This window comes from Carcharodon carcharias, chromosome 22, assembly GCF_017639515.1.
Source record: "Carcharodon carcharias isolate sCarCar2 chromosome 22, sCarCar2.pri, whole genome shotgun sequence".
In the NCBI taxonomy this organism is placed as follows: domain Eukaryota; kingdom Metazoa; phylum Chordata; class Chondrichthyes; order Lamniformes; family Lamnidae; genus Carcharodon; species Carcharodon carcharias.
Window position 1 is genome coordinate 2,570,064 of NC_054488.1, and position 18,379 is coordinate 2,588,442.

An 18,379-nucleotide genomic window follows, 5' to 3' on the forward strand; every position below is an offset into this window, starting at 1 on the left:
TCGCTCCGGGTGTGGGAACGGGGCCATCGCTCCGGGTGTGGGAACGGGGCCGTCGCTCCGGGTGTGGGAACGGGGCCATCGCTCCGGGTGTGGGAACGGGGCCGTCGCTCCGGGTGTGGGAACGGGGCCGTCGCTCCGGGTGTGGGAATGGGAACGGGGCCGTCGCTCCGGGTGTGGGAACGGGGCCGTCGCTCCGGGTGTGGGAACGGGGCCGTCGCTCCGGGTGTGGGAACGGGGCCGTCGCTCCGGGTGTGGGAATGGGAACGGGGTCGTCGCTCCGGGTGTGGGAATGGGAACGGGGGCCATCGCTCCGGGTGTGGGAATGGGAACGGGGCCGTCGCTCCGGGTGTGGGAATGGGAACGGGGCCGTCGCTCCGGGTGTGGGAATGGGAACGGGGCCGTCGCTCCGGGTGTGGGAACGGGGCCGTCGCTCCGGGTGTGGGAATGGGAACGGGGCCGTCGCTCCGGGTGTGGGAACGGGGCCGTCGCTCCGGGTGTGGGAATGGGAACGGGGCCGTCGCTCCGGGTGTGGGAATGGGAACGGGGCCGTCGCTCCGGGTGTGGGAATGGGAACGGGGCCGTCGCTCCGGGTGTGGGAACGGGGCCGTCGCTCCGGGTGTGGGAATGGGAACGGGGCCGTCGCTCCGGGTGTGGGAATGGGAACGGGGCCGTCGCTCCGGGTGTGGGAACGGGGCTGTCGCTCCGGGTGTGGGAACGGGGCTGTCGCTCCGGGTGTGGGAACGGGGCCGTCGCTCCGGGTGTGGGAATGGGAACGGGGCCGTCGCTCCGGGTGTGGGAATGGGAACGGGGCCGTCGCTCCGGGTGTGGGAACGGGGCCGTCGCTCCGGGTGTGGGAACGGGGCCGTCGCTCCGGGTGTGGGAATGGGAACGGGGCCGTCGCTCCGGGTGTGGGAATGGGAACGGGGCCGTCGCTCCGGGTGTGGGAACGGGGCCGTCGCTCCGGGTGTGGGAACGGGGCCGTCGCTCCGGGTGTGGGAATGGGAACGGGGCCGTCGCTCCGGGTGTGGGAACGGGAACGGGGCCGTCGCTCCGGGTGTGGGAATGGGAACGGGGCCGTCGCTCCGGGTGTGGGAATGGGAACGGGGCCGTCGCTCCGGGTGTGGGAATGGGAACGGGGCCGTCGCTCCGGGTGTGGGAACGGGGCCGTCGCTCCGGGTGTGGGAACGGGGCTGTCGCTCCGGGTGTGGGAACGGGGCTGTCGCTCCGGGTGTGGGAACGGGGCCGTCGCTCCGGGTGTGGGAATGGGAACGGGGCCGTCGCTCCGGGTGTGGGTATGGGAACGGGGCCGTCGCTCCGGGTGTGGGAACGGGGCCGTCGCTCCGGGTGTGGGAACGGGGCCGTCGCTCCGGGTGTGGGAATGGGAACGGGGCCGTCGCTCCGGGTGTGGGAATGGGAACGGGGCCGTCGCTCCGGGTGTGGGAACGGGGCCGTCGCTCCGGGTGTGGGAACGGGGCCGTCGCTCTGGGTGTGGGAATGGGAACGGGGCCGTCGCTCCGGGTGTGGGAACGGGGCCGTCGCTCCGGGTGTGGGAATGGGAACGGGGCCGTCGCTCCGGGTGTGGGAATGGGAACGGGGCCGTCGCTCCGGGTGTGGGAATGGGAACGGGGCCGTCGCTCCGGGTGTGGGAACGGGAACGGGGCCGTCGCTCCGGGTGTGGGAATGGGAACGGGGCCGTCGCTCCGGGTGTGGGAACGGGAACGGGGCCGTCGCTCCGGGTGTGGGAATGGGAACGGGGCCGTCGCTCCGGGTGTGGGAATGGGAACGGGGCCGTCGCTCCGGGTGTGGGAATGGGAACGGGGCCGTCGCTCCGGGTGTGGGAATGGGAACGGGGCCGTCGCTCCGGGTGTGGGAACGGGGCCGTCGCTCCGGGTGTGGGAACGGGGTCGTTGCTCCGGGTGTGGGAATGGGAACGGGGCCGTCGCTCCGGGTGTGGGAACGGGGCCATCGCTCCGGGTGTGGGAACGGGGTCGTCGCTCCGGGTGTGGGAACGGGGCCGTCGCTCCGGGTGTGGGAACGGGGCCGTCGCTCCGGGTGTGGGAATGGGAACGGGGCCGTCGCTCCGGGTGTGGGAATGGGAACGGGGCCGTCGCTCCGGGTGTGGGAATGGGAACGGGGCCATCGCTCCGGGTGTGGGAACGGGGTCGTCGCTCCGGGTGTGGGAACGGGGTCGTCGCTCCGGGTGTGGGAATGGGAACGGGGCCGTCGCTCCGGGTGTGGGAACGGGGTCGTCGCTCCGGGTGTGGGAATGGGAATGGGGTCGTCGCTCCGGGTGTGGGAATGGGAACGGGGCCGTCGCTCCGGGTGTGGGAATGGGAACGGGGCCGTCGCTCCGGGTGTGGGAATGGGAACGGGGCCGTCGCTCCGGGTGTGGGAATGGGAACGGGGCCGTCGCTCCGGGTGTGGGAATGGGAACGGGGCCGTCGCTCCGGGTGTGGGAATGGGAACGGGGCTGTCGCTCCGGGTGTGGGAATGGGAACGGGGCTGTCGCTCCGGGTGTGGGAATGGGAACGGGGCCGTCGCTCCGGGTGTGGGAATGGGAACGGGGCCGTCGCTCCGGGTGTGGGAACGGGGTCGTCGCTCCGGGTGTGGGAATGGGAACGGGGTTGTCGCTCCAGGTGTGGGAACGGGGCCGTCGCTCCGGGTGTGGGAACGGGGCCGTCGCTCCGGGTGTGGGAATGGGGCCGTCGCTCCGGGTGTGGGAACGGGGTCGTCGCTCCGGGTGTGGGAACGGGGTCGTCGCTCCGGGTGTGGGAATGGGAACGGGGTCGTCGCTCCGGGTGTGGGAACGGGGCCGTCGCTCCGGGTGTGGGAATGGGAACGGGGTCGTCGCTCCGGGTGTGGGAATGGGAACGGGGTCGTCGCTCCGGGTGTGGGAACGGGGCCGTCGCTCCGGGTGTGGGAACGGGGCCGTCGCTCCGGGTGTGGGAATGGGAACGGGGCCGTCGCTCCGGGTGTGGGAATGGGAACGGGGCCGTCGCTCCGGGTGTGGGAATGGGGCCGTCGCTACGGGTGTGGGAACGGGGTCGTCGCTCCGGGTGTGGGAACGGGGTCGTCGCTCCGGGTGTGGGAATGGGGCCGTCGCTCCGGGTGTGGGAATGGGAACGGGGCCGTCGCTCCGGGTGTGGGAATGGGAACGGGGCCGTCGCTCCGGGTGTGGGAATGGGAACGGGGCCGTCGCTCCGGGTGTGGGAATGGGAACGGGGCCGTCGCTCCGGGTGTGGGAATGGGAACGGGGCCGTCGCTCCGGGTGTGGGAACGGGGCCGTCGCTCCGGGTGTGGGAACGGGGCCGTCGCTCCGGGTGTGGGAACGGGGCCGTCGCTCCGGGTGTGGGAATGGGAACGGGGCCATCGCTCCGGGTGTGGGAACGGGGTCGTCGCTCCGGGTGTGGGAATGGGAACGGGGCCATCGCTCCGGGTGTGGGAACGGGGTCGTCGCTCCGGGTGTGGGAATGGGAACGGGGCCGTCGCTCCGGGTGTGGGAATGGGAACGGGGCCGTCGCTCCGGGTGTGGGAACGGGGTCATCGCTCCGGGTGTGGGAATGGGAATGGGGTCGTCGCTCCGGGTGTGGGAATGGGAACGGGGCCGTCGCTCCGGGTGTGGGAACGGGGCCGTCGCTCCGGGTGTGGGAATGGGAACGGGGCCGTCGCTCCGGGTGTGGGAATGGGAACGGGGCCGTCGCTCCGGGTGTGGGAATGGGAACGGGGTCGTCGCTCCGGGTGTGGGAATGGGAACGGGGCCGTCGCTCCGGGTGTGGGAATGGGAACGGGGCCGTCGCTCCGGGTGTGGGAATGGGAACGGGGCCGTCGCTCCGGGTGTGGGAATGGGAACGGGGCCGTCGCTCTGGGTGTGGGAATGGGAACGGGGTCGTCGCTCCGGGTGTGGGAATGGGAACGGGGCCGTCGCTCCGGGTGTGGGAATGGGAACGGGGCCGTCGCTCCGGGTGTGGGAATGGGAACGGGGCCGTCGCTCCGGGTGTGGGAACGGGGCCGTCGCTCTGGGTGTGGGAATGGGAACGGGGTCGTCGCTCCGGGTGTGGGAATGGGAACGGGGCCGTCGCTCCGGGTGTGGGAATGGGAACGGGGTCGTCGCTCTGGGTGTGGGAATGGGAACGGGGTCGTCGCTCCGGGTGTGGGAATGGGAACGGGGCCATCACTCCGGGTGTGGGAATGGGAACGGGGTCGTCGCTCCGGGTGTGGGAACGGGGTCGTCGCTCCGGGTGTGGGAATGGGAACGGGGCCGTCGCTCCGGGTGTGGGAACGGGGTCGTCGCTCCGGGTGTGGGAACGGGGTCGTCGCTCCGGGTGTGGGAACGGGGTCGTCGCTCCGGGTGTGGGAACGGGGTCGTCGCTCCGGGTGTGGGAATGGGAACGGGGCCGTCGCTCCGGGTGTGGGAACGGGGCCGTCGCTCCGGGTGTGGGAATGGGAACGGGGCCGTCGCTCCGGGTGTGGGAATGGGAACGGGGCCATCGCTCCGGGTGTGGGAATGGGAACGGGGCCGTCGCTCCGGGTGTGGGAATGGGAACGGGGCCGTCGCTCCGGGTGTGGGAATGGGAACGGGGCCGTCGCTCCGGGTGTGGGAACGGGGCCGTCGCTCCGGGTGTGGGAATGGGAACGGGGCCGTCGCTCCGGGTGTGGGAACGGGGCCATCGCTCCGGGTGTGGGAACGGGGTCGTCGCTCCGGGTGTGGGAACGGGGTCGTCGCTCCGGGTGTGGGAACGGGGTCGTCGCTCCGGGTGTGGGAATGGGAACGGGGCCGTCGCTCCGGGTGTGGGAACGGGGCCGTCGCTCCGGGTGTGGGAATGGGAACGGGGCCGTCGCTCCGGGTGTGGGAACGGGGCCGTCGCTCCGGGTGTGGGAACGGGGCCGTCGCTCCAGGAATGGGAACGGGGCCGTCGCTCCGGGTGTGGGAACGGGGCCGTCGCTCCGGGTGTGGGAACGGGGCCGTCGCTCCGGGTGTGGGAATGGGAACGGGGCCGTCGCTCCGGGTGTGGGAATGGGAACGGGGCCGTCGCTCCGGGTGTGGGAATGGGAACGGGGCCGTCGCTCCGGGTGTGGGAATGGGAACGGGGCCATCGCTCCGGGTGTGGGAATGGGAACGGGGCCATCGCTCCGGGTGTGGGAACGGGGCCGTCGCTCCGGGTGTGGGAACGGGGCCGTCGCTCCGGGTGTGGGAATGGGAACGGGGCCGTCGCTCCGGGTGTGGGAATGGGAACGGGGCCGTCGCTCCGGGTGTGGGAATGGGAACGGGGCCGTCGCTCCGGGTGTGGGAATGGGAACGGGGCCGTCGCTCCGGGTGTGGGAATGGGAACAGGGCTGTCGCTCCGGGTGTGGGAATGGGAACAGGGCTGTCGCTCCGGGTGTGGGAATGGGGCCGTCGCTCCGGGTGTGGGAACGGGGCCGTCGCTCCGGGTGTGGGAATGGGAACGGGGCCATCGCTCCGGGTGTGGGAATGGGAACGGGGCCATCGCTCCGGGTGTGGGAACGGGGCTGTCGCTCCGGGTGTGGGAACGGGGCCGTCGCTCCGGGTGTGGGAATGGGAACGGGGCCGTCGCTCCGGGTGTGGGAATGGGAACGGGGCCGTCGCTCCGGGTGTGGGAACGGGGCCGTCGCTCCGGGTGTGGGAATGGGAACGGGGTCGTCGCTCCGGGTGTGGGAACGGGGCTGTCGCTCCGGGTGTGGGAACGGGGCCGTCGCTCCGGGTGTGGGAATGGGAACGGGGCCGTCGCTCCGGGTGTGGGAATGGGAACGGGGCCGTCGCTCCGGGTGTGGGAATGGGAACGGGGCCGTCGCTCCGGGTGTGGGAATGGGAACGGGGCCGTCGCTCCGGGTGTGGGAATGGGAACGGGGCCGTCGCTCCGGGTGTGGGAATGGGAACGGGGTCGTCGCTCCGGGTGTGGGAATGGGAACGGGGCCGTCGCTCCGGGTGTGGGAATGGGAACGGGGCCGTCGCTCCGGGTGTGGGAATGGGAACGGGGCCGTCGCTCCGGGTGTGGGAATGGGAACGGGGCCGTCGCTCCGGGTGTGGGAATGGGAACGGGGCCGTCGCTCCGGGTGTGGGAATGGGAACGGGGCCGTCGCTCCGGGTGTGGGAATGGGAACGGGGCTGTCGCTCTGGGTGTGGGAATGGGAACGGGGCCGTCGCTCCGGGTGTGGGAATGGGAACAGGGCTGTCGCTCCGGGTGTGGGAACGGGGCCGTCGCTCCGGGTGTGGGAATGGGAACGGGGTCGTCGCTCCGGGTGTGGGAATGGGAACGGGGCCGTCGCTCCGGGTGTGGGAATGGGAACGGGGGCCGTCGCTCCGGGTGTGGGAACGGGGCCGTCGCTCCGGGTGTGGGAATGGGAACGGGGTCGTCGCTCCGGGTGTGGGAATGGGAACGGGGCCGTCGCTCCGGGTGTGGGAATGGGAACGGGGCCGTCGCTCCGGGTGTGGGAACGGGGCCGTCGCTCCGGGTGTGGGAATGGGAACGGGGCCGTCGCTCTGGGTGTGGGAATGGGAACGGGGTCGTCGCTCCGGGTGTGGGAATGGGAACGGGGCCATCGCTCCGGGTGTGGGAATGGGAACGGGGTCGTCGCTCCGGGTGTGGGAACGGGGTCGTCGCTCCGGGTGTGGGAATGGGAACGGGGCCGTCGCTCCGGGTGTGGGAACGGGGTCGTCGCTCCGGGTGTGGGAACGGGGTCGTCGCTCCGGGTGTGGGAACGGGGTCGTTGCTCCGGGTGTGGGAACGGGGTCGTCGCTCCGGGTGTGGGAATGGGAACGGGGCCATCGCTCCGGGTGTGGGAATGGGAACGGGGCCGTCGCTCCGGGTGTGGGAACGGGGCCGTCGCTCCGGGTGTGGGAACGGGGCCGTCGCTCCGGGTGTGGGAACGGGGCCGTCGCTCCGGGTGTGGGAACGGGGCCGTCGCTCCGGGTGTGGGAACGGGGCCGTCGCTCCGGGTGTGGGAATGGGAACGGGGCCGTCGCTCCAGGTGTGGGAATGGGAACGGGGCCATCGCTCCGGGTGTGGGAACGGGGCCGTCGCTCCGGGTGTGGGAATGGGAACGGGGCCATCGCTCCGGGTGTGGGAACGGGGCCGTCGCTCCGGGTGTGGGAACGGGGCCATCGCTCCGGGTGTGGGAATGGGAACGGGGCCGTCGCTCCGGGTGTGGGAATGGGAACGGGGCCGTCGCTCCGGGTGTGGGAACGGGGCCGTCGCTCCGGGTGTGGGAATGGGAACGGGGCCGTCGCTCCGGGTGTGGGAACGGGGCCGTCGCTCCGGGTGTGGGAACGGGGCCGTCGCTCCAGGAATGGGAACGGGGCCGTCGCTCCGGGTGTGGGAACGGGGCCGTCGCTCCGGGTGTGGGAACGGGGCCGTCGCTCCGGGTGTGGGAATGGGAACGGGGCCGTCGCTCCGGCTGTGGGAATGGGAACGGGGCCGTCGCTCCGGGTGTGGGAATGGGAACGGGGCCGTCGCTCCGGGTGTGGGAATGGGAACGGGGCCATCGCTCCGGGTGTGGGAATGGGAACGGGGCCGTCGCTCCGGGTGTGGGAACGGGGCCGTCGCTCCGGGTGTGGGAACGGGGCCGTCGCTCCGGGTGTGGGAACGGGGCCGTCGCTCCGGGTGTGGGAATGGGAACGGGGCCGTCGCTCCGGGTGTGGGAATGGGAACGGGGCCGTCGCTCCGGGTGTGGGAATGGGAACGGGGCCGTCGCTCCGGGTGTGGGAATGGGAACGGGGCCGTCGCTCCGGGTGTGGGAATGGGAACGGGGCCGTCGCTCCGGGTGTGGGAATGGGAACGGGGCCGTCGCTCCGGGTGTGGGAATGGGAACGGGGCCGTCGCTCCGGGTGTGGGAATGGGAACGGGGCTGTCGCTCCGGGTGTGGGAATGGGAACAGGGCTGTCGCTCCGGGTGTGGGAATGGGGCCGTCGCTCCGGGTGTGGGAACGGGGCCGTCGCTCCGGGTGTGGGAACGGGGCCATCGCTCCGGGTGTGGGAATGGGAACGGGGCCGTCGCTCCGGGTGTGGGAACGGGGCCGTCGCTCCAGGAATGGGAACGGGGCCGTCGCTCCGGGTGTGGGAACGGGGCCGTCGCTCCGGGTGTGGGAACGGGGCTGTCGCTCCGGGTGTGGGAACGGGGCCGTCGCTCCGGGTGTGGGAATGGGAACGGGGCCGTCGCTCCGGGTGTGGGAATGGGAACGGGGCCGTCGCTCCGGGTGTGGGAATGGGAACGGGGCCGTCGCTCCGGGTGTGGGAACGGGGCCGTCGCTCCGGGTGTGGGAATGGGAACGGGGTCGTCGCTCCGGGTGTGGGAACGGGGCTGTCGCTCCGGGTGTGGGAACGGGGCCGTCGCTCCGGGTGTGGGAATGGGAACGGGGCCGTCGCTCCGGGTGTGGGAATGGGAACGGGGCCGTCGCTCCGGGTGTGGGAATGGGAACGGGGCCGTCGCTCCGGGTGTGGGAATGGGAACGGGGCCGTCGCTCCGGGTGTGGGAATGGGAACGGGGCCGTCGCTCCGGGTGTGGGAATGGGAACGGGGCCGTCGCTCCGGGTGTGGGAATGGGAACGGGGCCGTCGCTCCGGGTGTGGGAATGGGAACGGGGCCGTCGCTCCGGGTGTGGGAATGGGAACGGGGCCGTCGCTCCGGGTGTGGGAATGGGAACGGGGCCGTCGCTCCGGGTGTGGGAATGGGAACGGGGCCGTCGCTCCGGGTGTGGGAATGGGAACGGGGCCGTCGCTCCGGGTGTGGGAATGGGAACGGGGCCGTCGCTCTGGGTGTGGGAATGGGAACAGGGCCGTCGCTCCGGGTGTGGGAATGGGAACAGGGCTGTCGCTCCGGGTGTGGGAACGGGGCCGTCGCTCCGGGTGTGGGAATGGGAACGGGGTCGTCGCTCCGGGTGTGGGAATGGGAACGGGGGCCGTCGCTCCGGGTGTGGGAATGGGAACGGGGCCGTCGCTCCGGGTGTGGGAACGGGGCCGTCGCTCCGGGTGTGGGAATGGGAACGGGGTCGTCGCTCCGGGTGTGGGAATGGGAACGGGGCCGTCGCTCCGGGTGTGGGAATGGGAACGGGGCCGTCGCTCCGGGTGTGGGAACGGGGCCGTCGCTCCGGGTGTGGGAATGGGAACGGGGCCGTCGCTCCGGGTGTGGGAATGGGAACGGGGCCGTCGCTCCGGGTGTGGGAATGGGAACGGGGTCGTCGCTCCGGGTGTGGGAATGGGAACGGGGCCGTCGCTCCGGGTGTGGGAATGGGAACGGGGCCGTCGCTCCGGGTGTGGGAATGGGAACGGGGCCGTCGCTCCGGGTGTGGGAATGGGAACGGGGCCGTCGCTCCGGGTGTGGGAATGGGAACGGGGCCGTCGCTCCGGGTGTGGGAATGGGAACAGGGCTGTCGCTCCGGGTGTGGGAATGGGAACAGGGCTGTCGCTCCGGGTGTGGGAATGGGGCCGTCGCTCCGGGTGTGGGAACGGGGCCGTCGCTCCGGGTGTGGGAATGGGAACAGGGCCGTCGCTCCGGGTGTGGGAATGGGAACGGGGCTGTCGCTCCGGGTGTGGGAACGGGGCCGTCGCTCCGGATGTGGGAATGGGAACGGGGCCGTCGCTCCGGGTGTGGGAACGGGGCCGTCGCTCCGGGTGTGGGAATGGGAACGGGGTCGTCGCTCCGGGTGTGGGAATGGGGCTGTCGCTCCGGGTGTGGGAACGGGGCCGTCGCTCCGGGTGTGGGAATGGGAACGGGGATGTCGCTCCGGGTGTGGGAATGGGAACGGGGCCGTCGCTCCGGGTGTGGGAATGGGAACGGGGCCGTCGCTCCGGGTGTGGGAATGGGAACGGGGCCGTCGCTCCGGGTGTGGGAATGGGAACGGGGCCGTCGCTCCGGGTGTGGGAATGGGAACGGGGCCGTCGCTCCGGGTGTGGGAATGGGAACGGGGCCGTCGCTCCGGGTGTGGGAATGGGAACGGGGCCGTCGCTCCGGGTGTGGGAATGGGAACGGGGCCGTCGCTCCGGGTGTGGGAATGGGAACGGGGCCGTCGCTCCGGGTGTGGGAATGGGAACGGGGCCGTCGCTCCGGGTGTGGGAATGGGAACGGGGCCGTCGCTCCGGGTGTGGGAATGGGAACGGGGCCGTCGCTCCGGGTGTGGGAATGGGAACGGGGCCGTCGCTCCGGGTGTGGGAATGGGAACGGGGCCGTCGCTCCGGGTGTGGGAATGGGAACGGGGCCGTCGCTCCGGGTGTGGGAATGGGAACGGGGCTGTCGCTCTGGGTGTGGGAATGGGAACAGGGCCGTCGCTCCGGGTGTGGGAATGGGAACAGGGCTGTCGCTCCGGGTGTGGGAACGGGGCCGTCGCTCCGGGTGTTGGAATGGGAACGGGGTCGTCGCTCCGGGTGTGGGAATGGGAACGGGGCCGTCGCTCCGGGTGTGGGAATGGGAACGGGGCCGTCGCTCCGGGTGTGGGAACGGGGCCGTCGCTCCGGGTGTGGGAATGGGAACGGGGCCGTCGCTCCGCGTGTGGGAATGGGAACGGGGCCGTCGCTCCGGGTGTGGGAATGGGAACGGGGCCGTCGCTCCGGGTGTGGAAATGGGAACGGGGCCGTCGCTCCGGGTGTGGGAATGGGAACGGGGTCGTCGCTCCGGGTGTGGGAACGGGGCCGTCGCTCCGGGTGTGGGAACGGGGCCGTCGCTCCGGGTGTGGGAATGGGAACGGGGCCGTCGCTCCGGGTGTGGGAATGGGGTCGTCGCTCCGGGTGTGGGAATGGGAACGGGGCCGTCGCTCCGGGTGTGGGAATGGGAACGGGGCCGTCGCTCCGGGTGTGGGAATGGGAACGGGGTCGTCGCTCCGGGTGTGGGAACGGGGCCGTCGCTCCGGGTGTGGGAATGGGAACGGGGCCGTCGCTCCGGGTGTGGGAATGGGAACGGGGCCGTCGCTCCGGGTGTGGGAATGGGAATGGGGCCGTCGCTCCGGGTGTGGGAATGGGAACGGGGCCGTCGCTCCGGGTGTGGGAATGGGAACGGGGTCGTCGCTCTGGGTGTGGGAACGGGGCCGTCGCACCGGGTGTGGGAACGGGGCCGTCGCTCCGGGTGTGGGAATGGGAACGGGGCCGTCGCTCCGGGTGTGGGAATGGGAACGGGGCCGTCGCTCCGGGTGTGGGAATGGGAACGGGGCCGTCGCTCCGGGTGTGGGAATGGGAACGGGGCCGTCGCTCCGGGTGTGGGAATGGGAACGGGGTCGTCGCTCCGGGTGTGGGAACGGGGCCGTCGCTCCGGGTGTGGGAATGGGAACGGGGCCGTCGCTCCGGGTGTGGGAATGGGAACGGGGCCGTCGCTCTGGGTGTGGGAATGGGAACGGGGCCGTCGCTCCGGGTGTGGGAATGGGAACGGGGCCGTCGCTCCGGGTGTGGGAATGGGAACGGGGTCGTCGCTCCGGGTGTGGGAACGGGGCCGTCGCTCCGGGTGTGGGAACGGGGCCGTCGCTCCGGGTGTGGGAACGGGGCCGTCGCTCCGGGTGTGGGAATGGGAACGGGGCCGTCGCTCCGGGTGTGGGAATGGGAACGGGGCCGTCGCTCCGGGTGTGGGAATGGGAACGGGGTCGTCGCTCCGGGTGTGGGAATGGGAACGGGGCCGTCGCTCCGGGTGTGGGAATGGGAACGGGGTCGTCGCTCCGGGTGTGGGAACGGGGCCGTCGCTCCGGGTGTGGGAACGGGGCCGTCGCTCCGGGTGTGGGAATGGGAACGGGGCCGTCGCTCCGGGTGTGGGAATGGGAACGGGGCCGTCGCTCCGGGTGTGGGAATGGGAACGGGGTCGTCGCTCCGGGTGTGGGAATGGGAACGGGGTCGTCGCTCCGGGTGTGGGAACGGGGCCGTCGCTCCGGGTGTGGGAATGGGAACGGGGCCGTCGCTCCGGGTGTGGGAATGGGAACGGGGCCGTCGCTCCGGGTGTGGGAATGGGAACGGGGCCGTCGCTCCGGGTGTGGGAATGGGAACGTGGCCGTCGCTCCGGGTGTGGGAATGGGAACGGGGCCGTCGCTCCGGGTGTGGGAATGGGAACGGGGTCGTCGCTCCGGGTGTGGGAACGGGGCCGTCGCTCCGGGTGTGGGAACGGGGTCGTCGCTCCGGGTGTGGGAACGGGGCCGTCGCTCCGGGTGTGGGAACGGGGCCGTCGCTCCGGGTGTGGGAACGGGGCCGTCGCTCCGGGTGTGGGAATGGGAACGGGGCCATCGCTCCGGGTGTGGGAACGGGGCCGTCGCTCCGGGTGTGGGAACGGTGCCGTCTCTCCGGGTGTGGGAATGGGAACGGGGCCGTCGCTCCGGGTTTGGGAACGGGGCCGTCGCTCCGGGTGTGGGAATGGGAACGGGGCTGTCGCTCCGGGTGTGGGAACGGGGTCGTCGCTCCGGGTGTGGGAATGGGAACGGGGCCATCGCTCCGGGTGTGGGAATGGGAACGGGGTCGTCGCTCCGGGTGTGGGAACGGGGCCGTCGCTCCGGGTGTGGGAATGGGAACGGGGCCGTCGCTCCGGGTTTGGGAACGGGGCCGTCGCTCCGGGTGTGGGAACGGGGCCGTTGCTCCGGGTGTGGGAATGGGAACGGGGCCGTCGCTCCGGGTGTGGGAACGGGGCCGTCGCTCCGGGTGTGGGAATGGGAACGGGGCCGTCGCTCCGGGTGTGGGAATGGGAACGGGGCTGTCGCTCTGGGTGTGGGAACGGGGCCGTCGCTCCGGGTGTGGGAATGGGAACGGGGCCGTCGCTCCGGGTGTGGGAACGGGGCCGTCGCTCCGGGTGTGGGAATGGGAACGGGGCCGTCGCTCCGGGTGTGGGAACGGGGCCGTCGCTCCGGGTGTGGGAATGGGAACGGGGCCGTCGCTCTGGGTGTGGGAACGGGGCCGTCGCTCCGGGTGTGGGAACGGGGTCGTCGCTCCGGGTGTGGGAACGGGGCCGTCGCTCCGGGTGTGGGAACGGGGCCGTCGCTCCGGGTGTGGGAACGGGGCCGTCGCTCCGGGTGTGGGAACGGGGCCGTCGCTCCGGGTGTGGGAACGGGGCCGTCGCTCCGGGTGTGGGAATGGGAACGGGGCCGTCGCTCCGGGTTTGGGAACGGGGCCGTCGCTCCGGGTGTGGGAATGGGAACGGGGCTGTCGCTCCGGGTGTGGGAACGGGGTCGTCGCTCCGGGTGTGGGAATGGGAACGGGGCCATCGCTCCGGGTGTGGGAATGGGAACGGGGTCGTCGCTCCGGGTGTGGGAACGGGGCCGTCGCTCCGGGTGTGGGAACGGGGCCGTCGCTCCGGGTGTGGGAACGGGGCCGTCGCTCCGGGTGTGGGAATGGGAACGGGGTCGTTGCTCCGGGTGTGGGAACGGGGCCGTCGCTCCGGGTGTGGGAACGGGGCCGTCGCTCCGGGTGTGGGAATGGGAACGGGGCCGTCGCTCCGGGTTTGGGAACGGGGCCGTCGCTCCGGGTGTGGGAACGGGGCCGTCGCTCCGGGTGTGGGAACGGGGCCGTCGCTCCGGGTGTGGGAATGGGAACGGGGCCGTCGCTCCGGGTGTGGGAATGGGAACGGGGCCATCGCTCCGGGTGTGGGAACGGGGCCGTCGCTCCGGGTGTGGGAACGGGGCCGTCGCTCCGGGTGTGGGAATGGGAACGGGGCCGTCGCTCCGGGTGTGGGAACGGGGCCGTCGCTCCGGGTGTGGGAACGGGGCCATCGCTCCGGGTGTGGGAACGGGGCCGTCGCTCCGGGTGTGGGAACGGGGTCGTCGCTCCAGGTGTGGGAATGGGAACGGGGCCGTCGCTCCGGGTGTGGGAATGGGAACGGGGCCGTCGCTCCGGGTGTGGGAACGGGGCCGTCGCTCCGGGTGTGGGAACGGGGCCGTCGCTCCGGGTGTGGGAATGGGAACGGGGCCGTCGCTCCGGGTGTGGGAATGGGAACGGGGCCGTCGCTCCGGGTGTGGGAACGGGGCCGTCGCTCCGGGTGTGGGAACGGGGCCATCGCTCCGGGTGTGGGAACGGGGCCGTCGCTCCAGGTGTGGGAATGGGAACGGGGCCGTCGCTCCGGGTGTGGGAACGGGGCCGTCGCTCCGGGTGTGGGAACGGGGCCGTCGCTCCAGGTGTGGGAATGGGAACGGGGCCGTCGCTCCGGGTGTGGGAACGGGGCCGTCGCTCCGGGTGTGGGAACGGGGCCGTCGCTCCGGGTTTGGGAATGGGAACGGGGCCGTCGCTCTGGGTGTGGGAATGGGAACGGGGTCGTCGCTCCGGGTGTGGGAATGGGAACGGGGCCGTCGCTCCGGGTGTGGGAATGGGAACGGGGCCGTCGCTCCGGGTGTGGGAATGGGAACGGGGCCGTCGCTCCGGGTGTGGGAACGGGGCCGTCGCTCTGGGTGTGGGAATGGGAACGGGGCCGTCGCTCCGGGTGTGGGAATGGGAACGGGGCCGTCGCTCCGGGTGTGGGAACGGGGGCCGTCGCTCCGGGTGTGGGAACGGGGCCGTCGCTCCGGGTGTGGGAACGGGGCCGTCGCTCCGGGTGTGGGAATGGGAACGGGGCCGTCGCTCCGGGTGTGGGAACGGGGCCGTCGCTCTGGGTGTGGGAATGGGAACGGGGCCGTCGCTCCGGGTGTGGGAATGGGAACGGGGCCGTCGCTCCGGGTGTGGGAACGGGGCCGTCGCTCCGGGTGTGGGAATGGGAACGGGGCCGTCGCTCCGGGTGTGGGAATGGGAACGGGGCCGTCGCTCCGGGTGTGGGAATGGGAACGGGGCCGTCGCTCCGGGTGTGGGAATGGGGACGGGGCCGTCGCTCCGGGTGTGGGAATGGGAACGGGGCCGTCGCTCCGGGTGTGGGAATGGGAACGGGGCCGTCGCTCCGGGTGTGGGAATGGGAACGGGGCCGTCGCTCCGGGTGTGGGAATGGGAACGGGGCCGTCGCTCCGGGTGTGGGAATGGGAACGGGGCTGTCGCTCTGGGTGTGGGAACGGGGCCGTCGCTCCGGGTGTGGGAATGGGAACGGGGTCGTCGCTCCGGGTGTGGGAACGGGGCCGTCGCTCCGGGTGTGGGAATGGGAACGGGGCCGTCGCTCCGGGTGTGGGAACGGGGTCGTCGCTCCGGGTGTGGGAATGGGAACGGGGCCGTCGCTCCGGGTGTGGGAATGGGAACGGGGCCGTCGCTCCGGGTGTGGGAATGGGAACGGGGCCGTCGCTCCGGGTGTGGGAATGGGAACGGGGCCGTCGCTCCGGGTGTGGGAACGGGGCCGTCGCTCCGGGTGTGGGAACGGGGTCGTCGCTCCGGGTGTGGGAACGGGGCCGTCGCTCCGGGTGTGGGAACGGGGTCGTCGCTCCGGGTGTGGGAATGGGAACGGGGCCGTCGCTCCGGGTGTGGGAATGGGAACGGGGCCGTCGCTCCGGGTGTGGGAATGGGAACGGGGCCGTCGCTCCGGGTGTGGGAATGGGAACGGGGCCGTCGCTCCGGGTGTGGGAACGGGGCCGTCGCTCCGGGTGTGGGAATGGGAACGGGGCCGTCGCTCCGGGTGTGGGAACGGGGTCGTCGCTCCGGGTGTGGGAATGGGAACGGGGCCGTCGCTCCGGGTGTGGGAATGGGAACGGGGCCGTCGCTCCGGGTGTGGGAATGGGAACGGGGCCGTCGCTCCGGGTGTGGGAATGGGAACGGGGCCGTCGCTCCGGGTGTGGAAATGGGAACGGGGCCGTCGCTCCGGGTTTGGGAATGGGAACGGGGTCGTTGCTCTGGGAACGGGTGCAGGCCTCTCGCTTGGGGCAGGCTGTTGGGAATAGTGTGCGGGTTGGGGTTTGGATGTTGTCATGTTTGAGCAGCGTCTGCATTCAGGCCTCAGAATTAATCGTGTTTGTTCCTGTTCAGGACTGAATGATCCTCCATTGAGCTCCGAGATTGACAAAGACTCCAGAGGATCTCTGTGGAACGGTTTTCAGGTATGACAACTTGCTCTGCAAGACCCTCCCTAATTCCCCCCTCTCCCTCCCCCTCCTATTCCTAATCCCCCAATCCCCCCTCCTCTCCCCAATTCCCCCTCCTCTCCCCAATCCCCCCTCCTCTCCCCAATCCCCCCTCCTCTCCCCAATTCCCCCTCCTCTCCCCAATCCCCCCTCCTCTCCCCAATCCCCCCTCCTCTCCCCAAATCCCTAATTCCCCCATTCCTACCTTTCCCAATGCACACCCTTCTCCTCGATTCCCCTTCCCCTTCTCACTCTCCCTGACCCCACCCCTACTGTCCTCAGACTCTCCTCTTGCAGTCATGTCCCACCCCCCTCCCCGAGCCAAACCTCTCTTCCCCACTCTCCCCGTTCTTTGACTCTGGGATGTCCTGGTTATGTTCACCCCCTCCCCTGCCCCCCCAGGCCTGGTGTGTAACGCTGACTAATGTTTTGTTGCTGTGTCTCCATTAACCGGGTTTTCTGTTCCAGGTTGAAACCGCTGCTCTTAACCCCTTCGCTGGGCCACCAGCTGCCGATGGGCAGGTTCCCTCAATGACTCTTCTGGTGCAGTCGGTCCCTTGGACATTAAACCAGCCCTCAGCTCAGTCTCTCCTGTCATTCCCAGGGCTTTCCCTGGCTCCACACACACCGACCATTCCTCTGCTATTGAATGCAGCCTCCACCATTTCCAGCATGTCTCAGTCTAACTCAGCCTCGGCGGTCCAGCCACCTCTCCATGTCTCCAGGATTCCAGGTGCCCCGGTCCATTCCGATTCCTGCACCCAGCCGGCACTCAGCAGCAGCATGTGTGAGCTGGATGTGCTTGGTCAGAAGGTTCTAGAAGAGGTCAAAGGGTACGCCAGTGCTCACTGCTGTGGGGCAGTGTTTATTGTAGAAGGGGAAGGGGCTGAGTGGTGAGAAAGTAAGTGGGGGAAATGAGGGGGTTGAGGGGTGGAGTGAATGGGGAAGGGTTTGAGGGGCGGGGTGAATGAGGAGGGGGTTGAGGGGCAGGGTGAATGAGGAGGGGGTTGAGGGGCGGGGTGAATGAGGAGGGGGTTGAGGGGCAGGGTGAATGAGGAGGGGGTTGAGGGGCGGGGTGAATGAGGAGGGGGTTGAGGGGCGGGGTGAATGGGGAGGGAGTTGAGGGGCGGGGTGAATGGGGAGGGAGTTGAGGGGCGGGGTGAATGTGGAGGGGTTTGAGGGGCAGGGTGAATGGGGAGGGGGTTGAGGGGCGGGGTGAATGGGGAGGGGGTTGAGGGGCGGAGTGATTGTGGAGGGAGTTGAGGGGCGGGGTGAATGAGGAGGGAGTTGAGGGGCAGGGTGAATGTGGAGGGAGTTGAGGGGCGGGGTGAATGGGGAGGAGTTTGAGGGGCGGAGTGAATGGGGAGGGGGTTGAGGGGCGGGGTGAATGTGGAGGGAGTTGAGGGGCAGGGTGAATGGGGAGGAGTTTGAGGGGCGGGGTGAATGTGGAGGGGGTTGAGGGGCGGGGTGAATGGGGAGGGGGTTGAGGGGCGGGGTGAATGAGGAGGGAGTTGAGGGGCAGGGTGAATGTGGAGGGAGTTGAGGGGCAGGGTGATTGTGGAGGGAGTTGAGGGGCGGGGTGAATGGGGAGGGAGTTGAGGGGCGGGGTGAATGGGGAGGGGGTTGAGGGGCGGGGTGAATGTGGAGGGAGTTGAGGGGCAGGGTGAATGTGGAGGGAGTTGAGGGGCGGGGTGAATGGGGAGGGGGTTGAGGGGCGGGGTGAATGTGGAGGGAGTTGAGGGGCAGGGTGAATGGGGAGGGGGTTGAGGGGCGGGATGAATGGGGAGGGGGTTGAGGGGCGGGGTGAATGGGGAGGGGGTTGAGGGGCGGGGTGAATGGGGAAGGGTTTGAGGGGCGGGGTGAATGAGGAGGGGTTTGAGGGGCGGGGTGAATGGGGAGGGGGTTGAGGGGCGGGGTGAATGGGGAGGGGGTTGAGGGGCGGAGTGATTGTGGAGGGAGTTGAGGGGCGGGGTGAATGAGGAGGGAGTTGAGGGGCAGGGTGAATGTGGAGGGAGTTGAGGGGCGGGGTGAATGGGGAGGAGTTTGAGGGGCGGAGTGAATGGGGAGGGGGTTGAGGGGCGGGGTGAATGTGGAGGGAGTTGAGGGGCAGGGTGAATGGGGAGGAGTTTGAGGGGCGGGGTGAATGTGGAGGGGGTTGAGGGGCGGGGTGAATGGGGAGGGGGTTGAGGGGCGGGGTGAATGAGGAGGGAGTTGAGGGGCAGGGTGAATGTGGAGGGAGTTGAGGGGCAGGGTGATTGTGGAGGGAGTTGAGGGGCGGGGTGAATGGGGAGGGAGTTGAGGGGCGGGGTGAATGGGGAGGGGGTTGAGGGGCGGGGTGAATGTGGAGGGAGTTGAGGGGCAGGGTGAATGTGGAGGGAGTTGAGGGGCGGGGTGAATGGGGAGGGGGTTGAGGGGCGGGGTGAATGTGGAGGGAGTTGAGGGGCAGGGTG

At 70.8% G+C, this 18,379-nt stretch overlaps 1 protein-coding gene across 4 annotated transcripts in view; it reads left to right on the top strand.

Moving 5' to 3' along the window:
* gga3b (golgi associated, gamma adaptin ear containing, ARF binding protein 3b) overlaps positions 1-18,379 on the top strand; it is a 155,657-nt gene that overhangs the window by 126,915 nt on the left and 10,363 nt on the right. For all 4 annotated transcript variants that reach the window (XM_041217290.1, XM_041217291.1, XM_041217292.1 and 1 more), the window contains 2 exons: positions 15,835-15,905; positions 16,398-16,762. In XM_041217290.1, the coding sequence (XP_041073224.1) occupies positions 15,835-15,905; positions 16,398-16,762 (436 nt within the window). The remainder of the gene's footprint in view (positions 1-15,834; positions 15,906-16,397; positions 16,763-18,379) is intronic.